General features: G+C 48.5%; 2 protein-coding genes across 5 annotated transcripts; one reads left to right on the top strand and one right to left on the bottom strand.

The window, feature by feature from the left end:
• Positions 1-215: 215 nt before the first annotated feature.
• On the bottom strand, positions 216-10,822 carry EEF1AKMT3 (EEF1A lysine methyltransferase 3). 3 transcript variants are annotated; one of them, XM_012469787.3, is made up of 4 exons: positions 9,965-10,177; positions 9,734-9,849; positions 8,202-8,360; positions 2,374-2,484 (listed from the first exon to the last, which is right to left on the bottom strand). In XM_012469787.3, the coding sequence occupies exons 1-4, from the start codon at positions 10,139-10,141 to the stop codon at positions 2,463-2,465; spliced, it is 474 nt and encodes a 157-aa protein (XP_012325210.1). In that variant the 5' UTR covers positions 10,142-10,177; the 3' UTR covers positions 2,374-2,462. The 3 variants fall into 3 exon arrangements, with proteins under 3 accessions (XP_064233353.1, XP_012325209.1, XP_012325210.1); XM_064377283.1 differs by lacking the exons at positions 8,202-8,360; positions 9,965-10,177 and adding an exon at positions 10,701-10,822 and having other exon boundaries at positions 216-2,484; positions 9,738-9,849; XM_012469786.2 differs by lacking the exon at positions 8,202-8,360 and having other exon boundaries at positions 216-2,484; positions 9,738-9,849; positions 9,965-10,252.
• METTL1 (methyltransferase 1, tRNA methylguanosine) lies at positions 10,718-14,336 on the top strand. 2 transcript variants are annotated; one of them, XM_012469783.2, is made up of 6 exons: positions 10,718-10,868; positions 11,558-11,721; positions 12,854-13,038; positions 13,132-13,245; positions 13,406-13,507; positions 13,662-14,336. In XM_012469783.2, the coding sequence occupies exons 1-6, from the start codon at positions 10,759-10,761 to the stop codon at positions 13,815-13,817; spliced, it is 831 nt and encodes a 276-aa protein (XP_012325206.2). In that variant the 5' UTR covers positions 10,718-10,758; the 3' UTR covers positions 13,818-14,336. The 2 variants fall into 2 exon arrangements, with proteins under 2 accessions (XP_012325206.2, XP_012325208.2); XM_012469785.2 differs by having other exon boundaries at positions 13,174-13,245; positions 13,662-14,234.
• Positions 14,337-14,513: the final 177 nt, after the last annotated feature.

The following is a 14,513-nucleotide window of genomic DNA, read 5'->3' as shown; positions in this document are numbered from 1 at the left end:
ACCTACGGCGCGGCGGAAGGGCCAATATTTTCCACCGGAACGCACCAAACGAAGATGGTGCCACCTGCTGGCTGGAGGTACACAGTTCCCTCCTCTGCTTGATTTCTTTACACTACACATTTCATACGGGAATTACCCCCTCCCCGCACCTCCCACCCTAGGTAAAATAAAGGAAACCAAGAAATAAAGTTGTCACAAAACAACAACACAAGAAATGTGGGTAACATTTTATGTTTATTTTCAATGCGCGTTTATATTCATTATCCATTTGTGACTCACAACAAACTTGTGAGGTTGGTGGATGGGTTCAGGAATTTGTCCAAGGTCACCTAGGAAAGCAGGAGTGGAGTCCATTTAACAAAGTGAGTAAATATTTGTTGAACGAACACAGTATCTGTTGAACATATGTTGTGTGCCAGGAACTGTGTTAGGCCTCAGGGGATTAGAGATGAGTAAACCACAGTCCTACCCTCTAAGGTAATTTAATGGTGAGAAAATGAGAATCACAAGTGTCCATGCAAGACAAAGTAAGGTCCCACAAGATGAACAAACAGTTAAAGGGTCTCAGGGAGAAATAAATCACATCCAAGCAAGAGGCTCAGGAAAGACACAAAGAATAATGAAGATTTTGACAGGTGGCAATAGCCTTTCAGGCAGAGGATTATCATAAAGAGTGAGAAAGAAGTCAGGAAACTTTAGTGTGGATTGAGAGAACAAAGAGTCCATCTTTTGTAATTTGGCCAGAGGTCCAAAACATGGAGCAAAGGAGTAGGAAATGCAGTAGAAAGGTAATTTGGGATCACATGACACAGACTAAGTACCAAGCAGAGGAGCTTGTTCTTGCTTCTATAGGCAGTGAAAGCTAATCAAAACTAATTTTGGAAGATCACGAGAGTTTGCAGAATGGATTGAAGGAGAAAGCATGGAGGCAGAGAGTCCAGAGAAGGTGACTATGTGCCTAAGCAATAAGTAAAGAGCCCCAACCAGAAGTACCAGTGTGGGAAGAGAAAAGAGGTGAAGGCAAAACACATTAGGAACTGTGTTAGGCTTCAGGGGATTCAAGATTTGGAAGAAAGGACTGATGAAGCTAAAGAAAAATCAAAGATGAAAGAACTTAGTACTCAGTCCAGTACTAAGTACTAAAATCCATCCTTTTTGGTCCACAGCAGGATGTTCTGTGATCAAGGCTCTAGCTCTGAAAAGCATGAAGAAACTATACTGCAAAGGACAGCTCTGCAGCCTTAGCTTCGGAGCTCAGAGGACTTGACTCAGTTAGAGCCATGGTCCCACCAGACTCTATCTCTGAAAACCAGAAAACGGGTGGTATGAGGCTTCTTCCTTCTCAGCTCCTGAGCAAAAGCTGAGTTCTTGCACAAGAGATATTTAAGGCTTAATTCTTTCTTTAAAAAAAAAAAAAAAATCCTGGCCAAGCACAGTGGCCCATGGCTGTAATCTCAGCACTTTAGGAGGCCAAGGTGGGTGGATCACTTGAGCCCAAGAGTTTGAGACCAGCCTGGGCAACATGGCGAAACCCTGTCCCTACTGAAAATACAAGAATTAGCCAGGCATGGTGGCACATGCCTGTAGTCCTATGAGGATCATCTGGGCCTTGGGAGGTTGAGGCTGCAGTGAGGCTGCACTCCAGCCTGGGCGACAGAGTGAGACCTTGTCTCAAAAAAAGAAGAAGAAAAATCCCATATAATTTTTAAAGTCCATTCTGTATAAATAGCAACGGCAATGGAAGTGATCAGTGATGGTCTCTCTACAACCACTGCTCTCACATCCCATATACCTCCCTTACCCTCTAAAAATCCTGGATACACTACCATCCTCCTCCTCTGAGAACAGGAGCTGGAACCTCCTTGGTGTTCTAACATTAATGCTGCCAGAGCTCTGGGATTCCTTGTAAGCAGGCACCTCACTGCACCCGCCCAAGAGAATCTGGGCTAATAAAGAGGGAAGGAGGAAAGTGACAAAGGCCAGGGAAATCCATCCTTTTTGGTCCTCATGTTTGTGGCTCTGGAAATATGGTTTTTGAGATACACAGTTCCTTCATTAGGGCAAGAGATGGAGAAGAACAGCAGGAGCGATGTCAAGCAGGTCTTGGTTCCCTGTGCCTGGCCCTATAGATGTTGACATTTTCATCCTCATCCCGCTGAGCCAGCTCCAGTTGGAAATGCTGGGGCAGGAGGTGCTGAAAGAAGCTCTCCGTCCCGTGCTCCTCTCTCATCTTGGAGGCCAGATAGATGGTGCCATGGGGCCTGCACAGGTGTTGGAGGGTCCCCAGCAGCAGTGGGAAGGTGGGTTCCAGGTACACGATATCAGCCCCCAGCACCAGGTCATAGTCTCCAGGGAAGACATGGTGGTCAATCCCCCAGGACAAGGCACGCACCTGGGCCTGGGCTCCAGCCGGCACATTGGCCTGGACGTTGCCCTGGATCTGTTCTAGGGCCAGAGGCAGGTCAGTGATGGTAACATCCCCCCCTGAGAGAGAGGAACGAGGAAAAATCAAGTCAGAGGGACCAACCAAGGGTTCTTGGCTCCTGCCTGGAAGGTCCAGAGACCTCAGGGCATAGAGGACAATGTCCTGACAGCCCAGAGCCCACACTGGCTTTTAGTTGCCTCAACCTCCATTTCACTCACTGCCATTCTCATTACTCTACATTCTACATCATCAACATTCTCTCTGAGCTAATCTTCAACCTCTGTGGCCAACATACAACAATCAGATGTCAGCAGAAGCCTGGGCAGGACTAAGCTGGAGATGGGCTCTGCACCCACCCCCACTGACACAAGCTCACCTTAAGGGTCTGGAAAGCTTCCCAGAAAATGTGACCTCGGCTGAGCCCTAAAGGATAAGTAGGAGTTAGTCAGGTGGAGCTTTCCAAGAAGAGAACAGTGAGTACAAAGGCCTGAAAGTGAGAGAGCATGGCATATTCAAGAAAGGCTGGATCTTAGATGTGGAAGGGGTAGAGAAGTGTCAAGACATGAGACAAGGGGAAGCTGATTATGACATGCTAAGGAGATTCAAGTTTGATACTGAGGGCAATAGGATTTAAAGGCAGAAGTGGAGTGAAGATGTTCAGATTAGTATCTCAGAAAGCTTCATTCATACAGCAAAGATATATTTGGAGCACCTACTAAGTGCTGGGAATATAAGATAAGCAAGACAAAAACACAGCTTCCTTTTTTTTTTTTTTTTTTTGAGAGGGAGTCTCGCTCTGTTGCCAGGCTGGAGTGCAGTGGCATGATCTCAGCTCACTGCGACCTCTGCCTCCTGGATTCAAGCAATTCTCCTGCCTCAGCCTCCTGAATAGCTAGGATTACAGGCGCCCACCACCACGCCTGGCTAATCTTTGTATTTTTGTTTTATTTTGTCTTTAGTAGATATGGGGTTTCACCATGTTGGCCAGCAAAGCTGGTCTTGAACTCCTGACCTCAAGTGATCCACCTGCCTCAGCCTCCCAAAGTGCTGGGATTACAGGCATGAGCACCGCGCCAGGCCAAAAACACAGGTTTCTTTGTTTCATTCTAGAGGTAGAGACACACTAGGTACTGCATCATAATCATAATGACTATGATAGAAAGAGAAGCAAGAAGTACTAGGAATCCATTCATTCATTCATTCATTCATATGTATTATATGCCTATATGTCAGGTGCTGAGAACATAATGATGAACCATGAAGACAAGAATCCCCCCTCACGGAGCTTACGCTCCAGTGGAAAGAAACAGAAAATAACAGCAAACAAAATAAATAAAATAAAATACACTGTACATCAGATGGTAATATATGCCATGGTGAAGCATCAAACAGGGAAGGAGGATAAGAATTGCTTGAGGGATGGGGAGAAATGCAAGTTACAGGGCCCAACCAAGGGTTCTCAGCTCCTACCTGGAAGGTCCAGAAACCTTAGGGCATAGAGGACAAAGTCTTGACACCCTGAATGTAATTTTAAATTGAGAGGCTGGAGAAAGCCTCACTGAGCAGATTATATTTGAGCAAAGATCTGAAGGCAGCAATGAAGCAAACCACATGGATCTCTCATGCTGAGTCTACCTAGTGACCGACCAGCAAATGCAGAGACGCTGAAGCAGGAGCATACCTGACAGGTATAAGGAAGAGCAGGAAGGTCAGTGGCTGGAGCAGCGTGAGGAAGGGGAATAATAGTAGAGATTAGATCATAATCAGGGTACTGTAAGGACACTGAGAAATGTGGCTTTTAGTCTGAATGACATGGGAAGCTATGGGAGAATTTTAAATGAAGAATGGCACATGCTGGCCTGCTATAAGAGGAGCATGCTGGCTGCTATGATGAGAAGAGTACAAGAGGGCAAGGTCAGAAGCAAGGAGACCAGTTAGGAGGTGACGGCGATGACCCAGGTGAGAGATGATGATGGTTTATACCAGGGCAGTAGCAATGGCTAAGAAATGGTCAGATCCTGAATATATTATGAGGGCAGAGTCAACAGGATTTGCCAACAGATTGGATATGAAATATCATAGAGAAAAGCTTGGGACAGGGTAGGCACAGTGGCTCACGCCTATAATCCCAGCACTTTGGGAGGCCAATGTAGGATGATTGCTTGAGTCCAGGAGTTTGAGACCAGCCTGGGCAACATGACAGAACCCCATCTCTACAAAAAATACAAAAATTAGCTGGGTGTGGTGGCACATGCCTGTAGTCCCAGCTACTCCAAAGGCTGAGGTGGGAACATCACTTGAGCTTTGGAAGGTGGGAAGTCGAGGTTGCAGTGAGCCGTGATTGTACCACTTTCACTCCAGCCTGGGCGATAGAGCAAGACCCTGTCTCAAAAAAAAAAAGAACAAAAAAAAAACCAAATAACTCAGGATGGCTTCCAGATGTTTTGCCTGACCAACAGGAAGACGAAATTGCCACTCATTTAGATGAAGAAGGTTGCAGGAGGAGCAGTTTGAACAGGAAGATCATGAGTTCATCTTCTGGGCACGTTAAATTTGAAATGGACATCTACATCACATCAGACAACCACATGAAGGTATTGAGTAGGTACTAGGTTATGCAAACAAGTCTGGAGATAGAAATGGGATGGTCTTAGAGTCATGATCATCAACAGGGCATTTAAAGCCATAAGGTGATGGGCTGCTCAGTAGTGAGGGAGACAAGAAAGGAGGGGATGAAAGGACTGCCCCTGAGCCCTGGGGCACTCACATTTTCAGTTGTGGAGATGAAAAAGAACCAACAATACTTTTGTACCAATCTGGTAAAAGAAAAAGAAAAAGAACCACCAAAAGAACACAGACAGGGAGTGCCTGCCAGGTAAGCAGAAACCAGAGTGTGGTGCCCTGGAAACCAAAGGAAGTATTCCAAGGAGGAGGGAGTGTCAGCATCAAATGCAAGGCCAACAAAGGCAGGCTGATAACTGACTCATGCGTTTAACAACCTGGAGTTGGAAATGAAGCTCACGACCTTAACTAGAGCAACTGGACTGAAGGGGCTACTGTGGAGTAAAAATCTAATCGGAATGGTTTAAGGAAAGAATAAGAGGAGAGGACTAGAGACACTGAATATTAACTCTTTTGAGGAGTTTTGTTTTAAAGTGGAGAATAGAAATGGAGTGGTAGCTGAAGGGAGATGTAGGATCAAGAGGTTTTCTTCTGAAATACGAGAAATTATAGCATATTTATATGCATTTTTATATTCCATATATTACTATATATGGAATGATCCAAAGAAAAGGAAAAACCAAGAATGCAGGAGAGAGAGGGTGGGCGTTGCTGGAACAATGTCTTTGAGTAGGCAGAAAGGTTTGGGGTCTGTGACAAGTTGGGGGCTTGACCTTAGCTAGCACAGTGTCTTCATCCATGGTAACAGAAGAGAAGGCACTGCACACAGATGCAGATGCAGTTACGTAAGGAGAAGCTGTGATAGGAATATTATGTGGACATTTTCTGAGAAAACAGAAGCAATTATTAGAGATAGGAAACAGGCTGGGTGCAGTGGCTCATGCCTATAATTCCAGCACTATTGGAGGCCGAGGCAGGTGGATCACCTGAGGTCAGGAGTTCGTGACCAGCCTGGCCAGCATGGTGAAACCCCATCTCTACTAAAAACACAAAAATGAGCCAGGCGTGGTGGCATGTGCCTGTGATCCCAGCTACTTGGGAGGCTGAAGCAGGAGAATCACTTGAACCTGGGAGGTGGAAGTTGCAATGAACCAAGATCGAGCTACTTACTCCAGCCTGGGCAACAGAGTGAGACTCTATCTCAAAAAAAAAAAAAAAAAGAGAGAGAGAGAGAGATAGGAAATAAAGTCATCAGGTAAGGGTGAAGATGGCAGAGAAGGCATTTGAAGTTTGAAGGAATAAGAAGGTAAGAAACAGTTGTTTAGAAGAGTGGTAGAAAAAGTGGACAAGAGAATGTACTAGGCTAGCTAGAAGCACTTAGGACCCACCTAAGGTCAATGGTAACAAAGTTAAAATTAGCCCAGTTAGCACAGCTGTGTATGCACTAGGAGGGGCTAAGCTAACCTAGGGGTGCCAGGCCTTCCCTTCGAAGTGATGTCTCAGCTGGGGAAGGAGGGATGCATATGCATTAAGCAGATGCTAAAAAGTTTCAGATGGAAAGTATAGCCTGTGTGAAGTCCCCAAGGAAGGGAACATCAGAGTAGGTTTGAGGAACTGATGGACGGGCAATAGGCAGCTCAAGAAAAACAAGAGAGGAAGAGGCACAGAAAGAGAGAGATAGGACTTGGGAGGCCATGCCACAGGTGTTGGTTCTATCCTGAAAGCAACAAGAAGCCATTGAAAGATTTGGGGAGGGGGTGCACGATTACAGTCTTATTTTGAAAAGATCACTCTGACCACTGGGTGGAAGCGCAGAAGTCTAGATGCGGACAAGGAGTCAAAGCAGGAAGACTAGTGTGACTGTTGTAGTAGTCCAGGCAAGTGACTGCGATGGCTTGGACTGGGGAACTGTCAGTGGAGACGGAAAGACATGAGAGGATTCAAGAGACTTTTAGGAGATGATAGATTGAATAATGGACATGGGGGTGAGAAAGAGGGCCGTGATATCTAGGTTTCCCATTGGGTGCACAGTGGTTTGATTCACTGAGATAGGGAAGTCTGAGGGAGAAAAGGGTTTGGTGAGGGAAGGTCACAAGGTCTAGATCTAGAAGGTCACAAGATCTAGTTGAGTATGTCACACTTCCCCATGAAGAAGCTTGAAGGCTCTTGTGAAAATCCAGGCAAGAGATGCCAGTGGCCTGAACTAGAGATGATAAAAAGAGGAGCAGACAACTGGGGAAGTATTACGAGCATATAACCTGGCTAGGTGCAGTGGCTCACGCCTTTGGGAGGCTGAGGTGGCCGGATCACTTGAGACCAGAAGTTCAAGACCAGCCTGGCCAACATGGTGAAACTCCATCTCTACTAAAAATACAAAAATTAGTGAGGCATGGTGGCGCACACCTGTAATCCCAGCTACTCAGGATGCTGAGGCAGGAGAATCTCTTGAACCCAGGAGGCAGAGGTTACGGTGAGCGGAGATCACACCATTGCACTCCAGCCTAGGCAAGAAGAATGAAACTCCATCTTAAAAAAAAAAAAAAAGAAAGAAAAATGAAAAGGCCAGACGGGGCGTGGTGGCTCATACCTGTAATCCTAGCACTTTGGGAGGCCGAAGCAGGCGGATCACTTGAGATTGGGAGTTTGAGACCAACCTGACCAACAGGGAGAACCCCGTTCCTACTAAAAATACAAAGTTAGCTGGGCGTGGTGGCACATGCCTGTAATCCCAGCTACTCGGGAGGCTGAGGCAGGAGAATCATTTGAACCCAGGAGGCGGAGGTTGTGGTGAGCCGAAATCATGTCATTGCACTCCAGCCTAGTGACAGAGTGAAACTCCGTTTCAAAAAAATAAAAAAATTTAAAAAAAGAAAAAAAAGAACATATAACTCATAGGACTGGGTGATTGCTGGAATGTGAGGGGAGAAAGTGAAATGACACCCAACTTTCTGACTTTACAGCTAAATAGGGGGCAAAGAAGGAGAAGCCAGTCTGGGAACAAGTGAAGCCAGTGTTCCTATCAATACTGCATGCCTTTTCTCTTCCTTTTTTAGGATAACTGCCTGCATCCACCCATGCTTCATGCAAAAACTGCTGTTGGCACCCTCCACTGTTTCTGAGCCTGCTGTGTTCACACTGTTCACCTCCTTCTCACCTGAGAGAGCTTCCCTTGATGGCTTCCCAGGGAGTAATGGTAGACATGGGCAGAGCATGTCCACAGGCTCCATGCATACCTCGCCAGAGTTCTTGTTCTATGGCATCATCCTCTGTCTCCCTCACTAGACCATAAGCGCAGTGGGGAGAGAAAATCTGTCTTATTCATTGTTGAATCCCCAATACCTAGCATGATTCTTGGTACATAGGGGACTTGAAATACATTTTGGTTGAATGAATAGAAGAATGAATGTCTGTCCGCCTCTAGGAAGACTTCTCTTTTTTTTTTTTTTTTTTTTTTTGAGACAGATTTTTGCTCCTGCTGCCCAGGCTGGAGTGTAATGGCACAATCCTGGCTCACTGCAATCACCATCTTCTAGGTTCAAGCAACTCTCCTACCTTAGCCTCCCAAGTAACCGGGATTACAGGCATACACCGCCACACCCGGCTAATTTTGTATTTTTAGTAGGGATGGGGTTTCACCATATTGGTCAGGCTGGTCTCAAACTCCTGACCTTAGGTGATCCACCCACCTCAGCCTTCCAAAGTGTTGGGATTACAGGCATGAGCCACCACACCTGGCTCAACTTCCCTTAATATGACCTAGTTCTGTCCCTATGAACAGAGATGTGTTAATTTGCATTCCTAGGCAGATGACATTGTAAGAATTTTTAGATGAGTGCTTTCAGTTTGAGGTTTTTGTCTGCCCATTAGATTATAATTTGTGAAACAGTTTCCTCTGTAGTTTTTGGTTGTTGACAAAACAGAAGCAAATTTTTCCTTACCTTTTCCTTTTCCAAGTCTGCAGTGTGTAATTCCTACCTCCACTTCCTACAAAACACATCTTAACCCTTGGAAACTCATAAGCTTGTTTCTCCTACCAATGAAAACCTAAGGAATCTGAAACATATTCATAAAAAAGTTATAAAGCACTCATGAAGTTTAATGTCCGCAAGTCTCCCTACAGAATATCCCTATATGTCTATGTTGACAGAAGACCATGTCCAAAGCCAAGGAGCTTTTAAGTGACAACACAAGGCCAGGTGCAGTGGTTCACACCTGTAATCTCAGGAACCTCCAGAGGCAGTTGGATCACCTGAGGTCAGGAGTTTGAGATCAGCCTGGCCAACATGGTGGAACCCCATCTTCTACTAAAACTACAAAAGTTACCCGGGTATGGTAGCACACACCTGTAATACCAGCTACTTGGGATGCTGAGGCACGGGCGATAGACTGAGACTCCGTCTCAAAAAAAAAAAAAAAAAAAAAAAAAAAGAGCAACACAATAAAACAACTCCTATAAAGCCTACCTGAGTTTTATTTCCTGCTTTCCCCAATCCCCCACCCTAGGTGCTTTGACAGGCAATTCACGCTGTCTGGTACACAAAACTTTTTAAAAACAAATTTTAAAAGTTTCTTAAAAAGAAGGGGTTGGACTGGGTCCAGAGTACTCCCCCTCCCCAAAGATCCACGAAGTGCCCGTTTCTCCCCGCCCCTGGGTCCCCACTCTCTCCTGCCTCAAACCCAGGTTACGCACCCTGCAGCGCTGCCAAGATCCCCACGATGCCTGTCCCCGCACCCAGTTCAATCACCTTCTTGCCTCGGAAATCCACATTTTGACTCTCGAAATAATTGCACAGGCTCAAGGCCTACGGGAGGTAAGAGAGAGAAAAAGACAGTCGGGAGGATGGCTCCATATGGGAGAGGCGGAGTCCGGGGTCCGGATCTCCCACAGACCCTAACCCGGCGCAGCCCACTCCTCACCGCGTCCCACACGCGCGCCGCCACCCCGAGGCGGGACCCAAAGTTCTGCGTGATGTTCAGCACATGCCCACAGAAGCAGAACCGGCTCTTCTCCGAGTAAGAGTCCGCGAAGAGCCCGACCTCCCGCGGGAACACCGATTCCGACTCAGATTCGGGATCTGGGCCGGGGTCTGCCATCCGGCCCGCCGAGGGAGTGCCCGGGCACCTCGGCCGGCGCTCAGATCCTGGATCCGGAGCGGGGTAGAGGCGGGGGGCCGAGGGCCTTCGTGCTGTCCCCGTGGCGTGAGCCGAGCCCCGCCTCCCTGAGTTTGCCCTCCCTCATCCAGTTCGACTTCCAGGAGGTGGAATGAGGAGCTGCCCCTCCCGCCCCTGTCCAGAGCACACACCCGACGAAACCCAGACGGGACACACTGGTCCGAGACCAGGAGTGAGGGGAGAGGAGCGAGGACTGATGCTACTGTAGGAGGCCAGGTCTCTAGACCCCTCTCACCTGTGGGGTGCACAGGTGCCTGCAACCAGGATGGTAACCCAGACCAGGCAGAAGCAAGCTAAGGGAAACTGTTGGGTGCCTGCGCCTGGCCTCGCTCTCCCAGCCGAAGGCTAACGGTGCAGAAGTTCCCTCCAGCACTCGCTCCTTACAGCCCTCCCCACCCAGCTCAACCCAGCCCAGCCGAATTTGCTCCTGGGTCTTTAAGGGGCGGGATCTGCCCACAACGCGCTTGGCTGCGTCATTAACCTGCGCCCCTGGCCTGCGCCTCCACGTGGGTTTGGTAGAGAAACCCGGGACTGGGATCATGGCAGCCGAGACTTGGAACGCTGCCGGAGCAGAGGCCCCGCCGCCCCAGAAGCGCTACTACCGGCAACGTGCTCACTCCAACCCCATGGCGGACCACACGCTGCGCTAGTGAGAAGCAGGCAGAGGGAGGGGGGAGAGCGGGATTCTCAAAGCAGCCGGGAGAGCAGTTGTGCTGAGACTGCTGGCAGGATTTGGGATAGACCCGGGGTTACCAGATGAGTGACGTCAGTTTTGGGGGTGGGACCGGGAGATTCGACGGAGTGAGGAGTTGGCGGGTTGGGAGTGGGCGTGGCTTTCGGGCCTAAGTCGGTAGCGCCGCCAAGTTTGGGAAGAGAAATAGTTACTGAGACTGAACTGATAGAGGCGCAATGTGGTTTCCATCTTTTGCTTTGTTTATTGGATTTAATAAAAAGGCAAACATATACACAATCCTGCCCACACCTTAACTTCACTCCCCGCAGAAAACAAAGTAGGATCGCAGTGCGTTAGGCAGCCAGTCTAACAAGAAGGGGAACTTGTGCCCCAGAAAGGGCAGCTTCGCGGCCAGGGTCACATCAACCCCCAGAAGTGAAGTTGGGCAGGTCAGCGATTACGGGTCTCATGATGGGCCTATGATTCACACCGGGGGTTAAGGGTGGTTTCCATTGTCCCTGTTAGAGGCCACAGGGCCCAGGATTACAGAATTTTTGAGAAACCCTCCCATTTAGCTCCCACCCTCACCCACCCACACACTCACAGTACCACTTCTGCAATAGTGTGACCAACCTTCTCATGCTTCTGTGTCTTCTTTCCAACAGCCCTGTGAAGCCAGAGGAGATGGACTGGTCTGAGCTATACCCAGAGTTCTTCGCTCCACTCACTCAAAATCAGAGCCACGATGACCCAAAGGATAAGAAAGAAAAGACAGCTCAGGCCCAAGTGGAGTTTGCAGACATAGGCTGTGGCTATGGTGGCCTGTTAGGTAACACTCAGGCCTTCTCTCTGGGGTGAGAAGAGGCCTAGTTTCTGCTGCCTCAGCGGGTTTTGTGGGGGGTCATAATTGGCCTTTCCCCTTTCGTCCAGACACTGGTGACATCAGCATGGAGGGGCTCTACCTTCCCTCTACTCTGGGTCTGTGGCCTTTGCCCTGGAGAATGGAGGGGGCTGCCTCAAATGCTTCTTATAACCTGGGTCGTCCTATCTGGCTTCAGTCCCTGCATGAGCCATTTCACCTGCCAGGTGCCGGGTCAGTGAGCTGGTCAGCACAAGCGTCAGAGATTAGCCATTGTGGCCAGTGATCCTGAACTGTCTTTCTCAGGGATTCCACCATCTCCCCTCCCCCTTGCCCCTCCCTCGACAGGTCTCATTCCTTCTGCCCCACTCTCCTGCTTTTTGGGTTCCTCTTGTATTACCTGTATTGTCCCACCCATGCATGCCAAGCCACTCCCTATTTTTAGATCTTCCCAAACAGATAACAGCCTGATAGAGAGGAAGAACGTGGTATATAGAGGCAGAAAACCTTGGTTTCAGGTCCAGTTCTGGACAGGCACAGTGACTCATGCCTGTAACCCCAGCACTTTGGAAGGCTGAGGCAGGTGAATCACTTGAGGCCAGGAGTTCAAGACCAGCTACTTAGGAGGCTGAGGCACAAGAATCGCTTGAACCTGGGAGGCAGGGGTTGCGGGGAGCTGAGATTGCACCACTGCACTCCAGCCTGGGTGACAGAGCAAGACTCCACCTCAAATAAATAAGTTCCAGTTCTACCCCTTCTTAACTCTATGATCTTGGGCATTTCTGACCCTCAGTTTCCTCATCTTCACAGTTTACCACAGAGTGTTCTAAGGATGAAATAACACAATGTATGAAAATGCAGTGGAAACTCTAAAGAAATAGCAAATATATGCATATTCTCACCCCTCCCATTCTGGTCCTGGTGACAGTTTTGATTTCTCCCCCAGCCTCTTCAACATAAAACTATCCATATATGTATCTCTGTTCTCTCTTGCCATTCTCAACTTTGGTAGTTGCATATTGAGGCTTCCTTTCCAGGGTTGACCCCTTTGCACTTCCTACAAGTATATGGTTGATGATTCCATTGCTATTTCTGTGTCCAGTGGAACTGTCACCGCTGTTCCCAGACACACTGATTCTGGGTCTGGAGATCCGGGTGAAGGTCTCAGACTATGTACAAGACCGGATTCGGGCCCTACGCGCAGCTCCTGGAGGTGGCTTCCAGAACATCGCCTGTCTCCGTAGCAATGCTATGAAGCACCTTCCTAACTTCTTCTACAAGGGCCAGGTGGGGAGGAGCCCTGGTGGGTTAGGCGGGTAGGCAGGTCGGGGCATGCAGGCCAGGCTGTCACAACCCTGTCCATGTGTGTCTGTCTCACAGCTGACAAAGATGTTCTTCCTCTTCCCCGACCCACATTTCAAGCGGACAAAGCACAAGTGGCGAATCATCAGTCCCACACTGCTAGCAGAATATGCCTATGTGCTGAGAGTTGGGGTGAGTCGGGATGAGGGGGAGGATGGGGTGAATGGCCTACTCAGGGGCCTTTCACTAAGAAGTCAGTGGGTGTGCATTTAGAAACTCACACCACCACTCCCATCATTTGGCTGCTGATGTCGCATGCAGCCCCCTGTGTAGGGTGATTTTGCCTATGCAGGGGCTGGTGTATACCATAACTGATGTGCTGGAGCTACATGACTGGATGTGCACTCATTTTGAAGAGCACCCGCTGTTTGAGCGTGTGCCCCTGGAGGACCTGGTGAGTAGGGGGTCTAAGGGAAATTGACAAGATGCAGGCTGTAGTGGTTTTGTATTTGAACTTAGCTCAGTGTCAGAAGGATGGGATGGGAGTCTAAGGGCCAGGGGCAGTCTGAACAGTGGGCATGGATTTACTGGACCCTTCCTTCTCCCAGAGTGAAGACCCCATTGTGGGACATCTAGGCACCTCAACTGAGGAGGGGAAGAAAGTTCTACGTAATGGAGGGAAGAATTTCCCAGCCATCTTCCGAAGAATACAAGATCCCGTTCTCCAGGCAGTAACCCCCCAAACCAGCCTGCCTGGTCACTGACTACGTACTCTGCCTTAGCTGGACCTTGTCTTCCAGGGACTAGAGAAAAGAGCAAGAGCCCTGGGTCTTCCCAGCTGAGACTGCTGGAGCTGAGACACAGGACTCCCTCAAAGAAGGTGGGGAGCTGCCCAGGGCAGAACCCACTGGTGTTCATGACTATCCCTGGCTCCTCTCACCTTGTCCCTCCACTGCCAACATAAAACAAAGCAGCTGACTGAGATGGTCAGAGGACTTTGGACCATAGGGGATCTTTGGAAGGCTGTGGGGTCTTGCTCTCCCTTAGCACTCCCTTCTTATTCGATCTCTCCTTAGTTGGAATGAGGAATGTAGTCCATCTAAACTGCTTGCTGGGCTCAATTACCACTTGTGTTTACTTTGCGATCCTGGGATAACATGTATATATATACACATGCCCATTCTGCCATTTCTCAGGAAAGGCTGGAGTATGTATCATATGCCTTCTCCCATCCTCCTATCTTCTCCTTCTCTAAGACTTGACCTGGGGAATCTGTGTTCCCTTTACTGTTGTCTCTGGAGAGTCCTTGGGAAGGTATAGGGGTGGAGACCCTCTCCTGTTTCACATTGACCTTCAATTCCAGAACTTCAGAGCTGACTGACTGGCACAGAGCCATCTAGGGGTGGAGTAGAGAATGAGGGAGTAAGGAGCAGAGAGGTAAACTATAGAAGATTCTTTTA

The sequence above is a fragment of the Aotus nancymaae genome, unplaced genomic scaffold (assembly GCF_030222135.1).
Source record: "Aotus nancymaae isolate 86718 unplaced genomic scaffold, 86718_ANA_hifiasm-v0.15.2.pri h1tg000016l, whole genome shotgun sequence".
Taxonomy (NCBI): Eukaryota; Metazoa; Chordata; class Mammalia; order Primates; family Aotidae; genus Aotus; species Aotus nancymaae.
The sequence above is the reverse complement of the archived record's forward strand: the minus strand, read 5'-3'. Positions and strand labels throughout refer to the sequence as shown.

Excerpts from the sequence above, each read along its gene's own strand:
- EEF1AKMT3 (XM_012469786.2), bottom strand. The coding sequence starts at position 10,141 with ATGGCAGACCCCGGCCCAGATCCCGAATCTGAGTCGGAATCGGTGTTC. Across the intron at positions 9,850-9,964 it reads CGGCGCGCGTGTGGGACGCG|GCCTTGAGCCTGTGCAATTA; the intron begins GTGAGGAGTGGG and ends TACCTCCCGTAG. Across the intron at positions 2,485-9,737 it reads GATCTTGGCAGCGCTGCAGG|GGGGGGATGTTACCATCACT; the intron begins GTGCGTAACCTG and ends CCTCTCTCTCAG.
- METTL1 (XM_012469783.2), top strand. The coding sequence starts at position 10,759 with ATGGCAGCCGAGACTTGGAACGCTGCCGGAGCAGAGGCCCCGCCGCCC. Across the intron at positions 13,246-13,405 it reads CCTATGTGCTGAGAGTTGGG|GGGCTGGTGTATACCATAAC; the intron begins GTGAGTCGGGAT and ends TTGCCTATGCAG. Across the intron at positions 13,508-13,661 it reads GTGTGCCCCTGGAGGACCTG|AGTGAAGACCCCATTGTGGG; the intron begins GTGAGTAGGGGG and ends TCCTTCTCCCAG.